The sequence below is a fragment of the Muscardinus avellanarius genome (assembly GCF_963383645.1).
Source record: "Muscardinus avellanarius genome assembly, chromosome: 2".
Lineage (NCBI taxonomy): Eukaryota > Metazoa > Chordata > Mammalia > Rodentia > Gliridae > Muscardinus > Muscardinus avellanarius.
The window spans coordinates 29,097,070-29,117,067 of record NC_137787.1 but is presented as its reverse complement, the minus strand read 5'-3'; the positions used below and the strand labels follow the sequence as shown (position 1 = coordinate 29,117,067).

General features: G+C 36.8%; 1 protein-coding gene across 29 annotated transcripts in view; it reads left to right on the top strand.

Annotated features, from left to right (window-relative positions):
• The window catches only part of MAP2 (microtubule associated protein 2), a gene marked incomplete at both ends in the record, with an annotated part of 81,346 nt that overhangs the window by 15,602 nt on the left and 45,746 nt on the right, over positions 1-19,998 (top strand). For 22 of the 29 annotated variants that reach the window (XM_080689878.1, XM_080689871.1, XM_080689877.1 and 19 more), the window contains 2 exons: positions 11,910-12,023; positions 13,524-13,601. In XM_080689878.1, coding sequence (XP_080546004.1) covers positions 11,910-12,023; positions 13,524-13,601 — 192 coding nt within the window. The remainder of the gene's footprint in view (positions 1-11,909; positions 12,024-13,523; positions 13,602-19,998) is intronic. The other 7 variants (XM_080689880.1, XM_080689879.1, XM_080689867.1 and 4 more) reach the window with 1 other exon arrangement.

Below are 19,998 nucleotides of genomic sequence, written 5' to 3'. Positions count from 1 at the left end.
ACAAAGAATTACTCTGTCTCTTTATAAGTGATTTGAAGTCTGCCAAGTCTCTGCAGGTGGTGGTACAAAGAGGATCTTTGTGGACAGTATTTTATAGAGTTGCAGTGGCCAAAGTAAAATAAGCAATTATAGAAGATAGGCAACCACTTATTAAAAACATTCGTAGTTCATGTAAAGCTTGCTAAAAAGAAAGCATGGAAGGCTGGTGGTTTTGGTGATTTGCACACTCATTCTCAGAAAATGTGTTAAGACAGAAAGCTTAAGCAAACTAATTATGCAGAAGCCACATTGGCCTCTTTTCTTTTTTTTTTTTTTTTGTGTGGTGGTACTGGGGTTCCTGGAAACCCTTCTACCTCCAGGCTATACTCCCCGACCTATTTTTATACTTTTTTAAATTTGGAAACAGGGTCTCCTTAAGCCAGCGAGACTGGCTTCGAACCTGCGCGATCCTCCTGTCTCCGCCTCCCAAGCTCGGGGATTACAAGCGTGCGCAGCCAGGCCTGGCCACACTGGCCTCTTCATGTGCTTATTGAATGTACTTGGGCGATGTATTGGGAACAGGAATTTTTCCCTCCTCTCAAATTCAGACTTTAGGTCACAAGATTTCCAAACACCTGATGGAAGTTATGACGGGAATAAGGGAATAAGATAGATGGAGCAAACCAATATTAGCTAAGCTGTTGGTTCTTACCATTTCATTGTAACAAACACAGCTACTTCTAGAAGAATAATCTGCATTTATAGAAGTCACTGGCAATGCCTATTCTCAATATAGAGAGAACTTATATTTCATAAGTTCATACCAATGACACTTGGAAGAACCTGGAATATTTTTCTATTTTTTCCATCATATCCTTTGTCTCTAACATTTTTCGGTTTTTCAGCTACAGAAATGTGAGTTTCTTCCTAAGATACTTTAGCCTCTTTCCTAGTAGTCATGGCTATACTTGAGGCTTTAAGAGCTCATGTGTACTAATAGCGCAGACACACACCTATTTTGTTTATCCCACAGTTTCTCTTTGAACATGTTTATTTATTCAAGGTATCTTTCTTTTATCAATATTTCATCTTCTCATTAATGTTTCTAATAATGTTTAGTGTTATCATCATTTGATGATGTGATGTTTCCTGTCCTGAGAAGATAATCTAAATTTTTTGCCAAGAGCAATAATACAATTGTAATGATTTCGATGAGCTGCAAAGCATGGCATTTTAAAAATATCTAAATGGGCTAAATGTGGTGGTGCTCACCTGTGATCCCAATACATGGGAGGCTGAGACAGGAAGATCTCAGTTTCAAGGCCAGTTTCAACAACTTAGGAAGGCCCTCAGCAACTTAGTGAGACTCTCTTTTTGCATAAATAAGGTAAAATAGGATCAGGGGTGTAGCTCAGAGGTAAAATGCCCCTGTGTTCACACACGCAAAGTCTAAATAATTGTGTTCAATTTATTCATAGTCAAAAACTATTTGAAATTTTCAGGGGGCTCTATTTCCTGTGAAAGTCATTATTATCCAGTTAATCTAGATGAATAATATAATCCCAAAACTAGTAAATATTTAATGTATGGGCTACAAAAACAATATAAATTAAAAATACATTACTATGTTGGAAACCCCCAGCACCTCTAGCTCCAAAATCTTGAATATGATGAGCATAAAGCTAAATTGCTACTAATTTCACTTACTGTATTTCTTCAGTTTAAATAATTTTTTTCTATTTCTACCTGGGTCTTTAAATTTAGAAGCAAAATTTCCTAGTAGGCACCATTTATGATTTATGCTTTTCTAATTACTTTTGACTCCATAATATAATTTCCTTAACCTATTGTATCATTCCACTGGTAATTAGATTATTACATCTGCCTCCTTGACTAAATTTAAATGCTAGGCCAGTTTTATTAAAGCTCTAAAAATGTCACTTGAGTATATTATGATCTTATCTAAATAAAATTGTGAATTTGAACACAAAGGTTGAGGCAGGGAACAAAGGAGAGAGATTGTCCTATACCCCTTCCCTTGAAATCCTAGCCCACTGGTTTCCTAATGCATTTCTCACAAGTGCCATACGAGTGACTTTGGAAGTATCAGTAAAAAACCTTTGGTCATTAATGGATTACCTTAAGGAATAAAAACAAAGTATGTCCTTCACAAGATTGCCTTCACCTTCAAACACAACGTAGGTGTAGGAACACCATGTCTTACTCATCGTTGTATCTGCTGTAGTGACTAAGCGGAGCTTCCTTGTCTATAGCAGGTGCAAAATCAATTCACTTAAATTTAAATACATACCGGATCTGAACTTGTTCTTTATCTTAAATGCCCTCATCCCTCATAAACTAACTTTATTTCAAATGCATTTCCCTTATAAGCTAAATGTATCTTCTTTTAATCATTAAATCTTTAGGGAAAAAATTTTCAAAAGAATAAGCTGGCGGGCAAAGGAGCCTACCCAGGGTGGGATATGCCAATGTTGGCCTCTTTAATTAATGCAAAGGTGCCAGGGAAACAAATAAATGGGGGAAAAAACCTCAATCTGCTCTTTTAATTTCTTTCATCACCAGCTGATTACAGGAAAGAGTTTCAGAGGAGCCATTTACTCTCCAAATTAAGCAAAGAGTAGAATGAGGGATCTTTTCTTTCCCTATTTTTATTAATTTATCTAGGGTACTTGTTTAGCAGAGCGCTTCAAGCTGCACAGTGCTTTCCTTGTTGACTAGTCTCCATCAGCAGCAGCAATTAGCATTGGTTTCCCAGGCAACCATTCTGTACCCTACTGAGAAAAAACCTTTTCTTGACAGAAGCATTCTGTCTTAAATTGTTTTGTTTTCCTTTTCCACAAGTGTACGGTAGGCTTATTTGTCATTTCTTTTTAACATAGCATTATTAATGTGTGAGATTCTTAAAAGCAGAAACATTTACTGGCTTTTATACCCATATAGTTACATTTACTGTCAGCGTCTCTTACCTTGCTCTTAACAACCTGAAAGAAATCAACAAAAAGAAAAGAAAAGAAATCAACAAAAATATGTTCTCAGGCAAATGCCAACTTGCCTGGGCTTTGTGTTCACTGTCTAATTGGTAAACCTTTACATGTTCAAGTAATCGCAGCTGGTCCAGATAAAAACCCAAAGGGTACACATTCAAAAACAAATTTCTGGGTCTAATAATGCCATGTATCAGTCAAAAACAAGGTAGACTTTTCAGGGCTTTGGAAAAAGTTTCAACACCATTGATGTTATTGTTAACCAAACAAGCAATATTGATAGATTAAAATAACAACTAAACTAAAAATACATGGTAAAAACAAGGCCTGAATCTATCTTCAAAATCTGACATGATCAGTAGCATGACTGGAAGGGCATTATTGTGGTACATTGTGAATCAACATCATTGAGAAAAACAGGGCTGCAGTGGATGAAAATGCAAAGTAGAGCACAACATTCGAGGAGCAAAGTTTAAGTTATGTTCATTCATCATCTTAGTTTAAATAAGCAGTGGCAGGAACTCAATATATTGTCTCTTAGGCTGTGGTTGGATATTCAAGAAAGGAGATATTCATTGGGAAAAATTACATTTCATCCCAACGAATGATAAAATCTTTTAGATATTACCTATATTATGTTAATCAGATATACAATTTAAATGAACACTTAACATATGTTATTTCCTATAACTGTCACATCACACCAAATGATGAATAACAAACACTTTTATTTTCACTAAGACAAGGAACCTGAAGGTTAGCAAGACTAATTTGACCCCAGGCTTTCTGACACTAGAACCTGCTCTCATGTAAACTATTGAAACCACGTGGATATCAATCAAAGTGATTTCTAAGGGAGACAATAAGTTGCTTCTACCCATTATTTCTCCAGTTTTTTTTTTATCTAGAATATGTGTTAATGTGTGGCATAAGTAACATTTAACAAGAAATAAAAGTGCTTAGTGTAGCAACTTGTGTAATAAACCTTGTATAGCAATATAATATTTATTCATTAGTTAAGTGAAATGTATGAAGCTTAGTATGGTACCTTTTTGGTGCTAACAGTAGATTTAGTTCTTATACCTATTTACCTCCTATACATTTTTATCAACATATTTTCCCATATCAATAAAAATATTTATTTCTGAAATTTAACTTATCTAATGAGGACCACTTTGATATTCTTTTCTGAATACGGACCCCATCTCTGGCTACACAGAGTAAGTCTTCAAGACAGACTCCACAAATGTTGACCTTTGTGATGATGATGCTATTACTTATTACTTATTACTGCTCCCTAGATTGCATAATTAGTTCATTTAATTTCATATCAGCCTATAACTGATAACCTTTTTAGAAGTTATAAGATGAATTTGATTCAATAAAATTGCTTTCAATGTTTTCTTTCTAAATTGTTTGTAGGTAGATCCCCTTACTAGATTAATTCCAACTCTTCATTTACCTTTTCTTTGCTATGACATGAATTTATAGCCAGCTTATGAGATAATTTTTTATTACTTATAAAACCATATTGATACTAATGATAAGATATGAATACATGTAACAAGTTAATATTCAAATACTAGTCATAAGGTTATCACTGCAATGTGAAAACTCTTGTTAGTTAATTAACTGAAATCCTAATATTTACAACAGAGAAAATAGAAATATTATACATAATCCTTTACTAAAATAATTTCTTATGTAAACTAAAAATTTTCCACTTCCAAAAACTTTTAGAAATTTAAAAGAAAGATAGTTTCCAAATATTAGATCACATACATACAAATGAACTCCAGAATATGAGATCACAATATGGAGTAAGTTTTCAGCTCTGAGGATGTACGTTTTCCAGCAATTATATATAATGAAAAATAATTCTCCAACTTGCATACAGTATACAGTTATCTTTAATCTTCTTGAGAACTAAGTCCTATTTATAAATATTTAATTTATTTAGAAGAAGAAAGAGTAGAACAGAAAGACATTTATAAATTTTATAAACTTATGCCAGGCATGGTGGTGCACACTTATAATCCCAGTGCTTGGGAGGCAGAGACAGGAGGATTGCACAGGTTCGAAGCCAACTTCAGCTACTTAGGCTCTCAGCAACGTAGTAAGACCCTGTTTCCAAATAAAGTAGAAAATAGCTCTGGGAGTATAGCCCAGAGGTGGAAAGTCCCTGCGTTCCACCCCCAGTATCACACACACACACACACACACACACACACACACACACAAAAAAAAAAAAAAAATGTTATAAGCTTATAAATTTACAATTTGTTTAGAAGGAAATAAAGAGTAAAATAGACAAGAGAATGGGAGGAGGTAGCCAAGTAAGCAGTAAAGAGAGGAACATATTATAATCTCTTACGTCCAAGAGTTTTTCCTGTTGCTCATTGTCCTCTGGAGTCAACAGGGTTCCCAAGCCTTTTGGAGCATCATCTGGAAGATGTTCTCAAAATGGGACTTGCTGGCAGGAATCTTGAGCAGATGGTAGCCCAAAGAAGTAGGTATGAAGCCAGAAAATAAAAAAAAAAAGACAGTATCTACTTCCTTCATAGCTTTTCCTTGGAGAAAATATTTCCCTTGGTCATCAGCATAGCCATTAATATCACTGATAGTGGATTTAACACTATTAGTCACAACAATAGCCTCCTGAGGCTGAACCATGGTAAACATCATGGTTGCTCTTTCTTGAAAGTAGGAACATTAAAGTAAAAAAGAGCATATGACCGGGGCAAAATAAAAACATCTTAATGAAGAACTTTCAGAAAGTCTTTCAGTTGAGCTCCTTGATGTGCCAGATCTATTATATGATTTTGTAACTGAATCCCCACATCAGCCTGTGAGACATGTTCTATTATTATTTTCATTTTTGAGAGAGGCATTGAGATACAATGAGTTTGAGTAACTTTATTAGGGTGAACCACTAAAAAGATAGTTGCCCTCCTAAATAGGTAAAGGTACATTGTTTTAATCTGCTCAAAAAAAAAAATTAGCCTATTAGTAAGATATTACTCAACTGCAAATCCCAAGCACATTTTAAAATTAAATTTCTCTCAGATAAAAACCAGTAACATTTTTTTTTTGCGGGTCTGGGGGTGGAACTCAGGGGCATTTGACCTCCGAGCTACACCCCCCCCCTATTTTTTATTCTTTATTTTGAAACCGGGTCTCACTGAGTTGCAGAAGGCCTCACTAAGTAGCTGAGGCTGTCCGCGAACTGCGATCCTCAAGTCTCAGCCTCCCGAATGCTGGGATGGCTAAAAACCAATAAAATTTTAATTTCCTGTAATTTCCCATCTAAAACCAGCAATATTACTCTCCTGAAACTGAATTACTCCTCACAACTAAAATGTGATACTGGCAGATACCATACATTGATTGGGGGATGAATGCATTTAATAGATATACATAGGATGGAACAAAGCTTTTAAGACATACCTTATAATGTTGTTTACATTTTACTTATTTATGTGTGTGTGTGTGTGTGTGTGTGTGTGTGTGTCTTTTGCTGGATATTGCACGCAGGGCCCTGTGCGCTCTAGGCAAGCACTCTACCCACTAAGCCACATCCCACGTTTTCATGTCTTTAGGTCTGGTTTTGTGGCTGCCTCCTCTTGCCTTTAAGGTTTCTTTGGCACATTTACCCCTAATCTTCCCTGAACTTATCCAAACCCTGAGTGAACTTGCTCCTGCCCCAGGAACCAGGGTATTAGGATAAAGTCCACCCAGGAAATCAACTGATGAGGCCTCTGTTGGGAGAAGTCCATCTCTTGCTCTTCAGGGACAACCACCATAATCTGCTATTAGAGGAAGACTACGAGTTGCCTGGACCAATGGAAATCCCCAGAACAATCCTATACTGTCTTCCTGAATTCACCATAAAATTTAGATGTAGAAATACATTATTTCCTATTCGTAAAGATTTAATCATTTTATTCTTCAAAAAAATGTGAAGATGTCAATGAAGTTAATAAGAACTCCTACATAGCCTGTTAGATTATTCTTAAGCATGTCTCAAAATCTTTTGAATTCTTTTTAAAAATTACCAATTATTTCAAGATTGGATTAAATTATATTTCTCACAACATTGCTTTAATCTACACAAAAATAAAATTGGCTTATTTGAAAACTCTTATTCAACTGCAAAACTCAAGAACATTTGAAATTAGTTTTCTTTCAGATCAAAAATCAATAAAATTTAATTTTCCTACAATTTCTCATCTAAAATAAACAATGTTGTTTTCCTGAAACTAAATTACCTCACACAATTAAAATGTGATATTGGCAGATGTACTGCATTTTATTTAGGTTGGACATGTCTATCCTGACTGGAGACAAGTAATCATTCAATTCTCTCTTTACTTGTCTCTATTTAGACTATTTTAAAAGCCCATTTACAAGCCAGATGTGGAGCACAGGTTGAGGCCAAACTAGGAAACTAAGTGAGATCCTGTCTCAAAATATAAAATAAAAGGGCTTGGGGAAAAATAAAGAGTTCAGTAGTAGAGGTCCCCTCGATTTGATCCCCAGTAACTAACCCCCCCAACACACAATTATTTAGAGCCTTATGATGTTATTTGGTCTATACTTGTATGAATGTTCCCTTTCTTCCTTTATGAATTGAACTCACCTTTCTTTTCTTTTATTACTCCTCAACATTTAAAAGAATTCTAAGCCCGGCGTGGTAGCGCACACTTGTAATCCCAGTACTTAAGGGTCTGAGACAGGAGGATCGCAGGTTCACAGCCAGCCTCAGCTACTTAGTGAGGCCCTCCCCAACTTAGTGAGACCTTGTTTCTGTTTCAAAATAAAGAATAAACAAAATTGGGGTGGGGGTTTAGCTCAGAGGTAGAATGCCCCTGAGTTCAATCCCCAGTATTGGAAAAAATTTTAAATGATGTTAAAACTGTATTCTAAAGACAATCCTAGATAAAAAGACTGAACTAATGTACCACTATTTAGGTATAATCTGTTCCTGAAGATGTGGAGAATAAATCATCTGTTCCTATAAGTCAATATATATTTATATGAGTTTTATTAGATTCCCTTCCCAACCTAAGTAAGCAAGTACTCAAGGACACCAATTTAAGGAATACTGCCCTAAAATACATCAAATTCCTAAACTGTAATAGAGTAAAAGGGATAAGTTGTGGGGTTTATATTAATAATTATAATAACATGTGTATTTGGTCAAAATATTAGAATAACAAGTTTGTATATTATTTACATAAACATAAAAAATAAAACCTTTTATGTTTGTTGGTTTTTTGCTCTTTCAAAAAATATGTGAAGCATCCAGTCTGAACTCAGTGAGAGGAGCTTCAAGAATAGAGTCCTTGGCTAGGGAACTTTATGTATGTAGCAGGGGAGATAAAGCAGGTGTACCATCACAATTCCATACAGTATGGATTAAATGCCATAGGAAGATACTCAGGTTAGTATAAGTGCTAATAAGAAGGTGCTAGAAGCCGGGCGTGGTGGTGCATGCTTGTAATCCCCCCCCCCACTTGGAAGGCGGAGACAGGAGGATCGCACTGGTTCGGAGCCAGCCTCGCTGGCTTAAGAGACCCTGTTTCCAAATAAAAAATATAAAAGAGGTCTGGGAGTGTAACCGGAGGTAGAAGGGCTTCCAGGAACCCCAGTACCACCACCAAAAAAAAAAAAAAGAAGGTGCTAGAATGATCCAGAAGACACCAGGCAGGGTTCTATGTATCTCCCAACTTCTGCTGTGCTTGCCTCACCTCTCCATTATTCCCCATTTTCCACAAAAATCTGGGTTGCTAGAAGAAACTCTCTCACTCTATTGATTATTTTTTCTTTCTTTCCTTCCTTCTTCCTTTCTTTCTTCTTCTTCTTTTTTTTTTTTTTTTTTTTGAACTGGAGGTTGAACCCAGGAGCATTCTACCCCCGAGCTACAACCCCAGCCCTATCTTTTATTCTTTATTTTGAAACAGGGCCTCACTAAGTTGCAGAGGACCTCACTAAGTGGCTGAGGCTGTCCACTAACCGCGATCCTCTTATCTCTCAGCCTCCCACATACTGGGAGTACAAGCGTGCGCCACCATGACCAACTTCTGTTGATATTTAAATACCTGAATTGCACTGAAAACTAACATCTCTGACAGCTCTCAAAACCTAAAATAATTCTTTTTGTAATGTAGAAATCTAAGTGCTGTCTTAGAAATCCATTTAATCTTATATAGCCCTTTCTCCAGTATTCTTTCGCACTGGGGGCAATAAATGTCACCTTAGGGCCCATCCTTCCAGGGGATGTTGAGGAAAATTGCCCAGCAGTCTGGCCCAGGACAACACACAGGCTGCCGCCCTACGCCCCCCTCGCAGAATAACAGCAGTTTATCTTCCTCAGGACCCATTAGTGATTGTTAATGTTAAGAAACAGTGAAAACTTCTATTTGCTAAAATCAAACAAAAATGCTAATAAGACAGTATTTTTTAAAAACCAAACATTCATCTTCTCCAGTGTAACCTCTTTACCCACTGTTTCTTCATCAGCAATACAGGAATAGTTAATAGAAGAAGGAAGGAAGGGAGAGAGGAAGGGAGGGAGGGAGGGAGGGAGGGAGGGAGGAAGGAAGGAAGGGAGAGTGGAAGGGAGGGAGGGAAGGAGGAAGGAAGGAAGGGAGGGAGGGAGGATATATTAAGATGATGAGGGCAAACTCCTTAGCAGAGTGTTTGGCAAATAGCAAGCACTAACCCAGCATTCGAGAGGCAGAAACTAGAGGATTGCAGTTTGAAGATGGCCTCAGCTACTTAGTGAGAACCTGTTTCAAAATAAAGAATAAAAAATAAGTCTGGGGATGGGGCTCAGAGGTAGAATACTCTTGGGTTCCATCCCCAGTACCACACACAAAAATAATTTTATATATATATATATATATATATATATATACACACACATACACACACACACACACACACACACACACACACAGAGGAAAAAGTGACTAATAAATATCAGCATGTTAAACATATATAGATATATAGGAAATTTTGGTTAATCTAGTTTTGTTTTCTTTTATTTTTTTTTTTGGTGGTACTGGGGATGGAACCCTTTTACCTCCGGGCTACACTCCCAGACCTATTTTATATTTTATTTGGAAACAGGGTCTCTTAAGCCGGAGAGGGGCTTCGAACCTGCCCGATCCTCCTGTCTCCGCCTCCCAAGCACGGGGATTACAAGCGCGCACTACCACGCCCTCTGCTTAATCTAGTTTCTAAAATTCAGATACATTCCGTGCAGCAGGTTGCTGCCCCCAGAAGCCCAGTTCTGCTTCATCTCCATCACCCTGAGTGGCGGGAGGAAGCCTCTACAGAATGGGAGGAATCTGAATGAGCCAGCAGGTGTAAATGGGCAGATCTCCCCAAACCTGCTTGTGAATATGAAAATTTGGATTATGTGTCATAAGAAAATGTCAATAAAGAGTTTATTATAATATATTGACCAAATTATGAGAGCAGCTCTCACCACACCCTTATCTTATACAATCTGATTTTACTAGGACTGTAAATGAGTTTCTTTGTATGATAGATGATTGCATAGAGATGGTAAAAAGTTAAATTCTGTATAATTTGTTTCTAAACTAGAATACATATACATACATACATACATACATACATACATACATATGTGTATGTGTGGTACTAGAGACTGAACCCAGGAGCATTCTACCTCCAATCTATACCCTCAGCTCTTTCTATTTTGGGGGGGAGGGTTGGAAACAGTGTCTTATTAGGTTGCTGAAAGTCTCACTAAGGTGCTGAGGTTGTCCTCAAATCTATAATTCTCCTATCTCAGCCTTCCAAGTACTGACAGTACAGGCATGCACCACCATGCCCAGCTTCTGAACCAGAATACATTTTTCATCTCAAAGGCTACTTTCATTTTAGTTGATAAGTATAACACTATTTTCTTATTCTTTCCAAATTAATATTTTTTGTATAAAATTAACTTTGATATGCTCGGGTTGAAACCATTTCAGGCTCCAAACTCATTATTTTAGAATCTCACAGAATGATCATTTCAATTATATCTCTTTGTTTTTAAATACAAGCATTATACTCATGATCATGTATCATATGTCCTTAAGGATCTATAAAACATTTGCCACCTAGAAAGGTAGTATTTTTTAGAAGAAGATTGGTTGAGTGGGGTGCAGATGGCACACACCTATAATCCCAGTACTTGGGAGGCTGAAATAGGAGGATGCAGGTTGGAGGCCAGCTTCAGTAACTTAGTGAGACCCTGTCTCAAAATCAAAAATAAAAATAACTGAGATTATTGCTCAGAGGTAGAATGCCCCTGGGTTCAATCCAAAGAAGGAAGGAAGGGCCATCTGATGTATCATTGCCATGTATTTTATTAAAATGTGGTCTTTCCTGTATTTCATAATTTTTATTTACATTGGACCATTTAATCACAAAAAAACACATTTTGAGACATTTTCTTTAGGTTTGAAATGGTGATATTTTTGCAAAGGCACATAGACATTTATTTGAATGATATTTCCTAGAATAGTGTACAGAAACTATAAAACACTTTAAGTTAAATTCAAATAAATCCCATTTTCCTTTGAATTTATGAGATACAAAGAAATTAAATTGTTGCCATTTACATAAAGAACTTTATAAAATTAAAGTGCCATACAAATTAAGCGATTATGTCCCTTTAGTTCCTTTAGTTTTATATTCATTTTACTTAGATCCAAAAATGTCAGAGAGAGAGAGAGAGAGAGAGAGAGAGAGAGAGAGAGAGAGAAGGAATGCTACAATTTTAAAAATTATATTGTAATTTTTTGGGGGGAGCAAAGAGCAAAAATGAATCCTAACCCACTATACCGTTCGGCTCCTTTTCCTGCTTTGCCCTCATCACCCCTCTTCTGTTGCTGTTCATTACAGAGGAGGTGTCCGCAAGGATAGTTCAAGTGGTCACGGCTGAGGCTGTCGCGGTCCTGAAAGGCGAAAAAGAGAAAGAAGTTCAGCACAAAGACCATCCTGCGGCTCTGCCTTTAGGTAAATGACAAGAGCCTTCCGCCCTGGTCACAGCAGAAAGCTGTCATGTTCAGAAGATGGGTTTATCTGCTCTTCATCCTCAACTATGCACACATCCGACACATGTACTAAGATATTCTAGGAACCTTATTTTACCCTTCTCAACAGGCTCATTTTGGTATTTGGGGAATTTTTAGGGTGCTAAACTTACAGTTGGATATTCCCCCAAGTGGCCCTCAATTTTTTTTATTTTCTAGCTCCTCATAGGATTTTATACCTCCCCACACATACACACATATAGGAAAAAAGGTACTAAAACTTCAATTAGAAATAATTATTTCCCTTTATGGGTTTCTGTATATGATGATCTATATTATAGGATTGTTCAGTTTTCCCTAAACTGACTACACAAACCCAAACCAAAGCTTTATTAGAAGCATCTGTGAGCCGGGCATGGTGGCGCACGCTTGTAATCCCCGCACTTGGGAGGCTGAGACAGGAGGATCGCGCAGGTTCAAAGCCAACCTCTGCTGGCTTAAGAGACCCTGTTTCCAAATAAAATATAAAATAGGTCTGGGAATGTAGCCTGGAGGTAGAAGGCCCCTGGCTCCATCCCCAGTACCACTAAAATAATAAATAAATAAATAAATAAATAAATAAATAAATAAATAAAATCATCATTGACTGTATCACATATAAAATGCTGACCATCTTGAATCTTTTATTTCCTGATAAGTTCTCCTTTAAAGAAAATAATTCACTCTCCCAGAATAAGTTGTTATACTTGGTATTTTTAATACTGAGTATTTTGATTATGTAGGACTGTTTTCTCTCTTAAAGCAGGAAAATTATCTAACATAAAACATTTTCTTCAGTCTATTGTTCATTTCTTTTCAATAAAAACCAGTTATTAAGTTTGAATTTTTTAGACTTACTATGCAAACCCCACAGAGTCGAGGAACTAAAAGGGTCACCTGTCATTCCTAAACTGTCTCTATCAAATGCTCTATGAAATTGCAATTTATGTAATCTTTAAAATAGCCTTAGTCACTGGCCTTTTGAAATTCCTTACCTTTATAGGAGGGGCCACAAAGAAGGTAAGTGTCTTCCCAGGTATGGCTTTAGATTATCAAAAATATATAAAGCAGGGCATGGTGGTGCACACCTATCTTCCCAGTACTTTGAAGGCTGCGACAAGAGGATCGCAGGTTTGATCAACCTCAACAACTTAGTTAGACCCTCAATAACTTAGTGAGACCCTATTTCAAAATAAGACTGGGGTTGTAGATCAGAGGTAGAGTGCCTCTGAGTTCAAGCCCCAGTACCAAACACATAAATATGGTACTGACTCATCTGAATATAGATCAGGTAATTGGCTTTAAAATAAGTCAAATGTAGATTATGACTGAGTCTCTCCCTGAGTTAGAGAGGTCTTTTTACAGATGGAAGAGCTCTGCCTGCACATCTACTGTTCTTATAGGATTAATTGTTCTGTCCATTTCTCCACTGTTTGATCTGTAGCAGCTGAAGAGACAGCTAATCTGCCCCCTTCTCCACCCCCATCGCCAGCCTCAGAACAGACAGTCACCGTGGAGGAAGGTAAGGCCTTCATCTTGCAGATCTGTCTTCTCTAAAAGGGTCAATAGTAACTAACTTCAGTCCATAATACTCAGACTTCAGTACTGCTCCGTCTGTCACTCAGCTTCGGAGCTGCCTGTTTCAAATAATCCAGAAGAAACTAAGACCTTAAATAAATATATAATCACTTTTCTCTATAAAGTCAGCAGAAGAATATGACATACAAAAGAGGGGAAATCTGTTGGATGGAGGCAAAGATAACTTTGTGTTTGCATCGCTAGAATGACTGTGGAGAACCAGTTTACTTCTAGTAGCTGGCTTCGATAGAGCAGATACAATCTCATCTTGCAAGTGACTGAACAACAATTAAAATAACTATCATTCCCCTTATAGTAGAAGTTATGTTTACCGATGAGGTCAGCACTTCCTTATGGACGTGTTAGAAATTATGTCTGCTTTGTTCACCACTATATTGCCAAGACCTTCCCCAGGGCCTGTCCTGCAGCACACTTTCAATAAATATTAATGAATAAGTGAAAAACTTAATGAATGAGCGATATTGAGCCTAGGGAACTAGATGCTGTGACCATGGCTCTGTTCCTGCTGAGACCTGTTACTGTCCATGAATATATTTATGCACTTGCTCAGCAAGGAGCACCATGTCAGCTTTCTAGTGTCCATTGATAGAACAGAGGGATGCTTGTGAAGGATATCCATTCAGAATCCCAGATGAAAGGCAGTAGATTTTATTAAGCAACAATGCAGACTTGGTTCTCCTCTGCCTTCTCCTGTAACTCTCAAAATGATACACCAAAGTTCACTGATCTAAGCCAGAGAGACAATGGTGGTTTGTTTTTAGTTTCCATCAGCTAAAACCAGAATTTTATTTTTTTAAGTGTTTGACAATTATTTATTGAGTGGACAAGCAAATGATTCTAATTGTCAACCAGCAGTTTGAGACAAATGATCCTAATTTTTAATAAAAGCCAAAGGTCCTTGGGAAAATGAGACATTTTCACATTTGCTATGAGGAGATTTACAAGGAAATAAGAGAACTTCAGGAAAGTTAGTACTTAAAAAGTATATATATATATATATATATATATATATATATATATATATACATGAATTTTAAAACTATTTTCTTTTATTCATTTATCTCCCCCTTCGTTGTCACTTCAGAGACCATATTACTATGTTTAAAAAAAGTGAATAACATGGATCACAGAAGACTTGTCTTTATATAATTTGTAATTCAGTTCTTTAAAATATTCTTGGATTTCCTAAATGCAAAAAAAGACAAACTACTGACCTACATATTGTTAACTCTGCTACGTGACTTTTTATTATTTTTGGTCACAAAGCATTCAGGTGGGTAAAAAGATACAGTGTTCTAGGAAGGAGGTCTATGTTTATCATCTAGTGCAAGGAGAGAGAGGAGCAAGGGAAAGAGAGAGTAGACAGACAGAAGCCATGCAAGGTCAGGGGTTTGAAACTCATCCCAAATGCAGTGGGGAGCCTTACGTGACAATTGTATTCTCTCAGGTCACTGAAAATGTTTTTGAGTTCCCACTTAAAGCCATACAAGTGTCAGAGAATCCTCCTGACCCAGAAGGAGAGTTGCCCTACCCCAAAGTCTGTTCCAGGTCAAGTTATTGACTCTTTTCCTTCTCTGTGGGAATTGAAACAGACAAAGGAGCGGGTTCCTCCCATCCGCCTGGGAGTTCCCCCAGCCTGCTTTCTGGAGGGCGGTATCATGGCTGTAAGGAAAAGTAAATGACTAAAATACAGAATCACCTCCACATTTTGGTTACTCAGGTCTCAGCTTTCCCTACCACTCAGAAATGCTTCTCCAAGCCATTTCTGTGTATTCAGGGATATCGCATCTTACTTTCTATTGAAAAAAAAAATCAAAATTATTTTCAAACCTAACTTTCTTTTTTTTTTACAAAAAGGCATTAAATCATAAGAAAGCCTGATTATTTGCTTTCAAATGTCTAAATATCTCTTGAGTTACATGAAAAATATACATATATATTTTATAAAGTCTACCTCATTAATTTAAAAAATAGATAATTTTCTCATCTTGTTTGTGAGAAAGATATCTGGTCTCAACCATCAAAGTACTGCCTTTTATTTTAAATCACATGTAAGCTATGTGCAACAAATATTAGCTTTTTAAAAATAGTTTAGTTTTATAAGAAAATAGAGTGGCCAGACACAAGATAGGATTGAACTGCTCAGTTTTTTAGTCTGGTTAATTAATAAAAATCCAGTCTCACTTCCATTAAAGTACTACTCATAGCAGGTCTGCTAGAAATGGAATTGGGGAAGGGGTTTTTTGCCTTGTCTAGGGGATTATCCCCCCACCCTTGACACACTCTCAAAGGAACTTTAAGGGTACAATGATCGCCATAGTCAGATTTTTTTTATACAAATGGAAGAGAATTCTTTGATTAAATTGAGTAATTCAATAATTTTGAGAATACATTAACTTTTTATTCATTATCAAACATTTTTAAAGCTTTCTCAAGGGGAAAGGCATGAAAGATATCTGGTCTCAACCATATGAAAGTTTCCACTGAAAAGAATTTAAAATGTTAATCACCAACATTTATAAATATTTATTATAATTGATATAATATTAATAATTCCCAGAACATATACTTATTCTGGGGAATAACTTACAAGGGATACTGGTGAAAAAAAAATCAACAAGTAGCACACTTAAAAGGAGACTGGGGTACAGTTGTTCAAGACTATATCAGTTATCATGTTTTCAAATGAACCTCCCGTTTTCTTTGTGACCTAACCACAGTAGTTGTCCTTAGGGCTGAGCTGTTAGAATTTGGAAGACCATGCCAGCACAGTGAAACCATAGGGAAACAGAACAAGGGATCCTTCTGCCCTCCGAGGTTGCTAGGGTGGTGCTTTCTTGTTGTCATAAATGTGACAACATAATAATTGCTGATCTGAGGGCAGTTTCCCTCCAAGAACCTTCAGAGGCAGTGGTAACAGCAAATGGAGAAGTCCTTAACCCAAAGCTCGCAGGATGGAGAGTGCCTAGACATGGCGGAGAATGGCGTAAGAAGGGCCAGCTGCCTCTAGCCACGGCCGTGAGATAGAAGCTGCGATGCCCCCACAGGCAAAAATTGGAGTCACTGGTACCCCGTGAGGTGTAGTCTCTTGTAACAGTGTCTACTCATTTGTACAAAAGGGGGCTGACAAACCAAGGCTGGGTTTTGGGGTGGCGAACATTACTTTAACCCAATATAAATTTTCAAATGCTTTTTTTAATTTAAATTTTAAATTTAAATTTTTTTAAAAAGGTCTTCAAACTAAGAAAAAATTATTCTTCCACTGAAGGCAGATAAGCTTCCTTTCTAAAGATTAGAGTTATGCAATAGAGCTATGTAAAAGACTAAGGTTCACAAAGTCACCCTGTTCTTTTACATACCACATTATTAAATGAAACAGTATATTTTGAGGAAAAATAAAATCCCCCAAAGTATGCCTACTGATAGTAAAGGGATGAGTACATTCAATTCTTACCTTAAACAGCAAAAACAATTACTTATGAAGTAAATTTAAGTTTTTATAAATCTCTTAACTCTGTGATGTGTCAAATGAAGAGAAAGAGCAAATAGAGGTGAAAATGTGTCTCAGTACACTTAAGACACAAACGCTAACATACATGGAGTTAAATACTGTGCTTGGTACTTTCACAAATATCTAATTTAATTCTCCCAGCTATATGATTTTCTACTTTTATTTTTGCCAAGGATGTCATGGCTTATGTCTGGCTGAGTGGCTTATCCAGAATTCATATCTAAATCCTGCAACCCACAATTGTACTATATCTCTAAGGCTATCTCTTGCCAAGTTTCTTAACTATGGGACTTTGGAACTAAATTATCTTCAAATGGGAAGGTTTTTCTTTTATCTCAAGCTACTATACAATGTCCTTTTTCTAAAACCACCATCAAGTAAGTATTCCACTTGTTTATAATCATTTTGTATCTCACCCCCATTGGTTGTGACCTCAAAGTACCTGTCACACACAACTTATCAACAAATGAGAATCTGATGTCTTCTATCATTATCACCAGAAGACCAGACTTCCCTAGCTCCCCAAACAGAAATTTCCTGGCTTATCTCTGGAACTTGTATTGTAGCTGGATTTTATTCACAGGTCCTAAACAGATAGCACAGATAGCCTGTAGAGAACTTGCCTTTCCAAGTTGTCTTGGCTCAGGAACAAACACTACAGAGAAGCTACTTTTCCACTGGAGTCCTTAAAGCTTCGATTGATGTTTTTGTTGTTCTCTGATAAAAGTTTTCAAAATAGAAAATACTGCTTCTATGGGGATGTTACAGATCTGGAGTAAGACCTCAGGATGTTCTTACATGGGGTCCTTATAAAAAGAGCAGTGATGACAAGAAAGAGGAGGCGAGAATCTTTAAAAGTTAAAATATCCAATCAGCATTGCTCTAACTACAAGCATCCGGTTTTCAGTGCTTTAATTTTCTACCGTACCCTTCTCTGCATCCCAGAAAATAAATACTGACAAGCAGAGAGACCAATATCCTCTTTTTACTTATTTATTATTCATGAAAGTTGTTGAACATATTAGACATTTTAGTAGTAGTGTGTACACATGAGGAGTTTATAGTCTCAGAGAGCCTCTGGGGAAATATGAATGGCTGGGATATGTGACAAGTCCAGGGCCATGATTCAATCAGTGTTGTAGGCCAGATCTTGGACAATTATCTGCTCAGCTGAGAAAACGTGCAGAATTGAAATAATAATATCAAACATCACTTTAGGCTTCTGCTTTCCCATGATGTAACAAGTATCATGGCTGATAAAGTTCCAAACATCCATCTAGAATGAACTTCCATGGAATAATCAGTAAAAAATGTGTTTAAAAGATTGAAAGTATTCTTTCCACAGAGTTTTATTTTAGTATTCTTATGATTTCAGGCTTATTTTATTTCCAGTTGTCAGCACTTGGTTGCTGAAAATAAGTTACTGTCCTAAAAATATAGTGTACTTGCAAATTAATGCTCTAACTCTGCCTGCTTAAATTCTGATGGAATTAAAAGCTACATAGATAATGAAGACATTTTTATTACTGAGGGTTATGAAATTTTAAAATTATTTCTAGATAAAAGTAAATAGTGATTAGCCAATTTGGCAAACTGCCAAGTAAGCCTGAGATATCCTGTTTGCATCATGTCAGAAGCTAAATAGTATTTGTTTTCATGGTCCTTAAAGCTCATTGAATTCTACAAGAGTCCAAATGCTAAGCAAACTGATCTGTAATTGTAAATTTAAGTGAATACATTTAAATAATCCAAATTATCAAGCCAAGACACAGGAAATGACAGAAATTGAAGCAGTTCCTTTAGAATTTCAGTAAGAAATATGCAATAAGAGATTTGAAATACAAAAACAGCCAAAAGCCAGTGGTCAAAAGGAAAATGCATGGAATTAAGTCTTGATGAATCTGAAGCCAACCCTAGAAATTCTCGGCTAATCATATCTGTATTAAGCTTTCAAAGAGAATCAAAACATAAGGAAACAAGTTTATAACACTAGGGACTCTCTTGAAACGATGTATTGTACTTCCCCAGTCATGCAGATGAGAATCAGTATTTGTAATGATACTTCTGGTTATTGCCCGAGCCTTAGCGCACTAGGAAAGAGTATGCTGACCCCTTTCTCCTTATGAAGACAGGAAAGAGAAGAAAATGCTTTTAAATTATTCTTAACAGAATTAAAATTAAGAATCACTTTCCGATTATAGTCATTAACTAAAAAATAAATTAACCAAATGCTATTTACTTGTACATCCTAGATCATTAAAGTTGTGTTTCAAATCAGGGACTGTTTTCCCCCCATAGTCATATAGTCCTGATAATCTAACGCCTTTTTTCCTTTATATATTTATATTGACATAAGAATGAGAAGATTTGATCTCTTCTAATGACTGTATTGGTTTTGCAACGCTTTGTTTCTATTCCAATGTTTCCTTGGTTATTCTGACTTGTGCGAGAAGAATGTGCAGATAACTTCTACTTTGCAGCAGGGCATCAGTGCTTTCGATTCACTTAGACCAATGGCAAAACTACTCCGAGGATAGTTTAAATGCAGCGGTCACTGAAGCATGCACCACCCACTCTCTCCCATCCTTCATAAGCTCAGTCCTGCTCACTCCCCATCCTGCTGTGCTGCTTCCCTAGTCCTCTGTGTCTCCCGCAGATGTCTCTCTCGTCTGTCTGATCTTGTGTCTGTCTTGTCCAGTTCTCCCTGCAGTTTCTTCCTGTGTGTCTGTTTGTAGATGAAGGGGCTGAGGATCAAGTGGGTCCTCTACACAGGTTCCCCAGCCATGAACCTGCCACCAGCGGGGAGAGG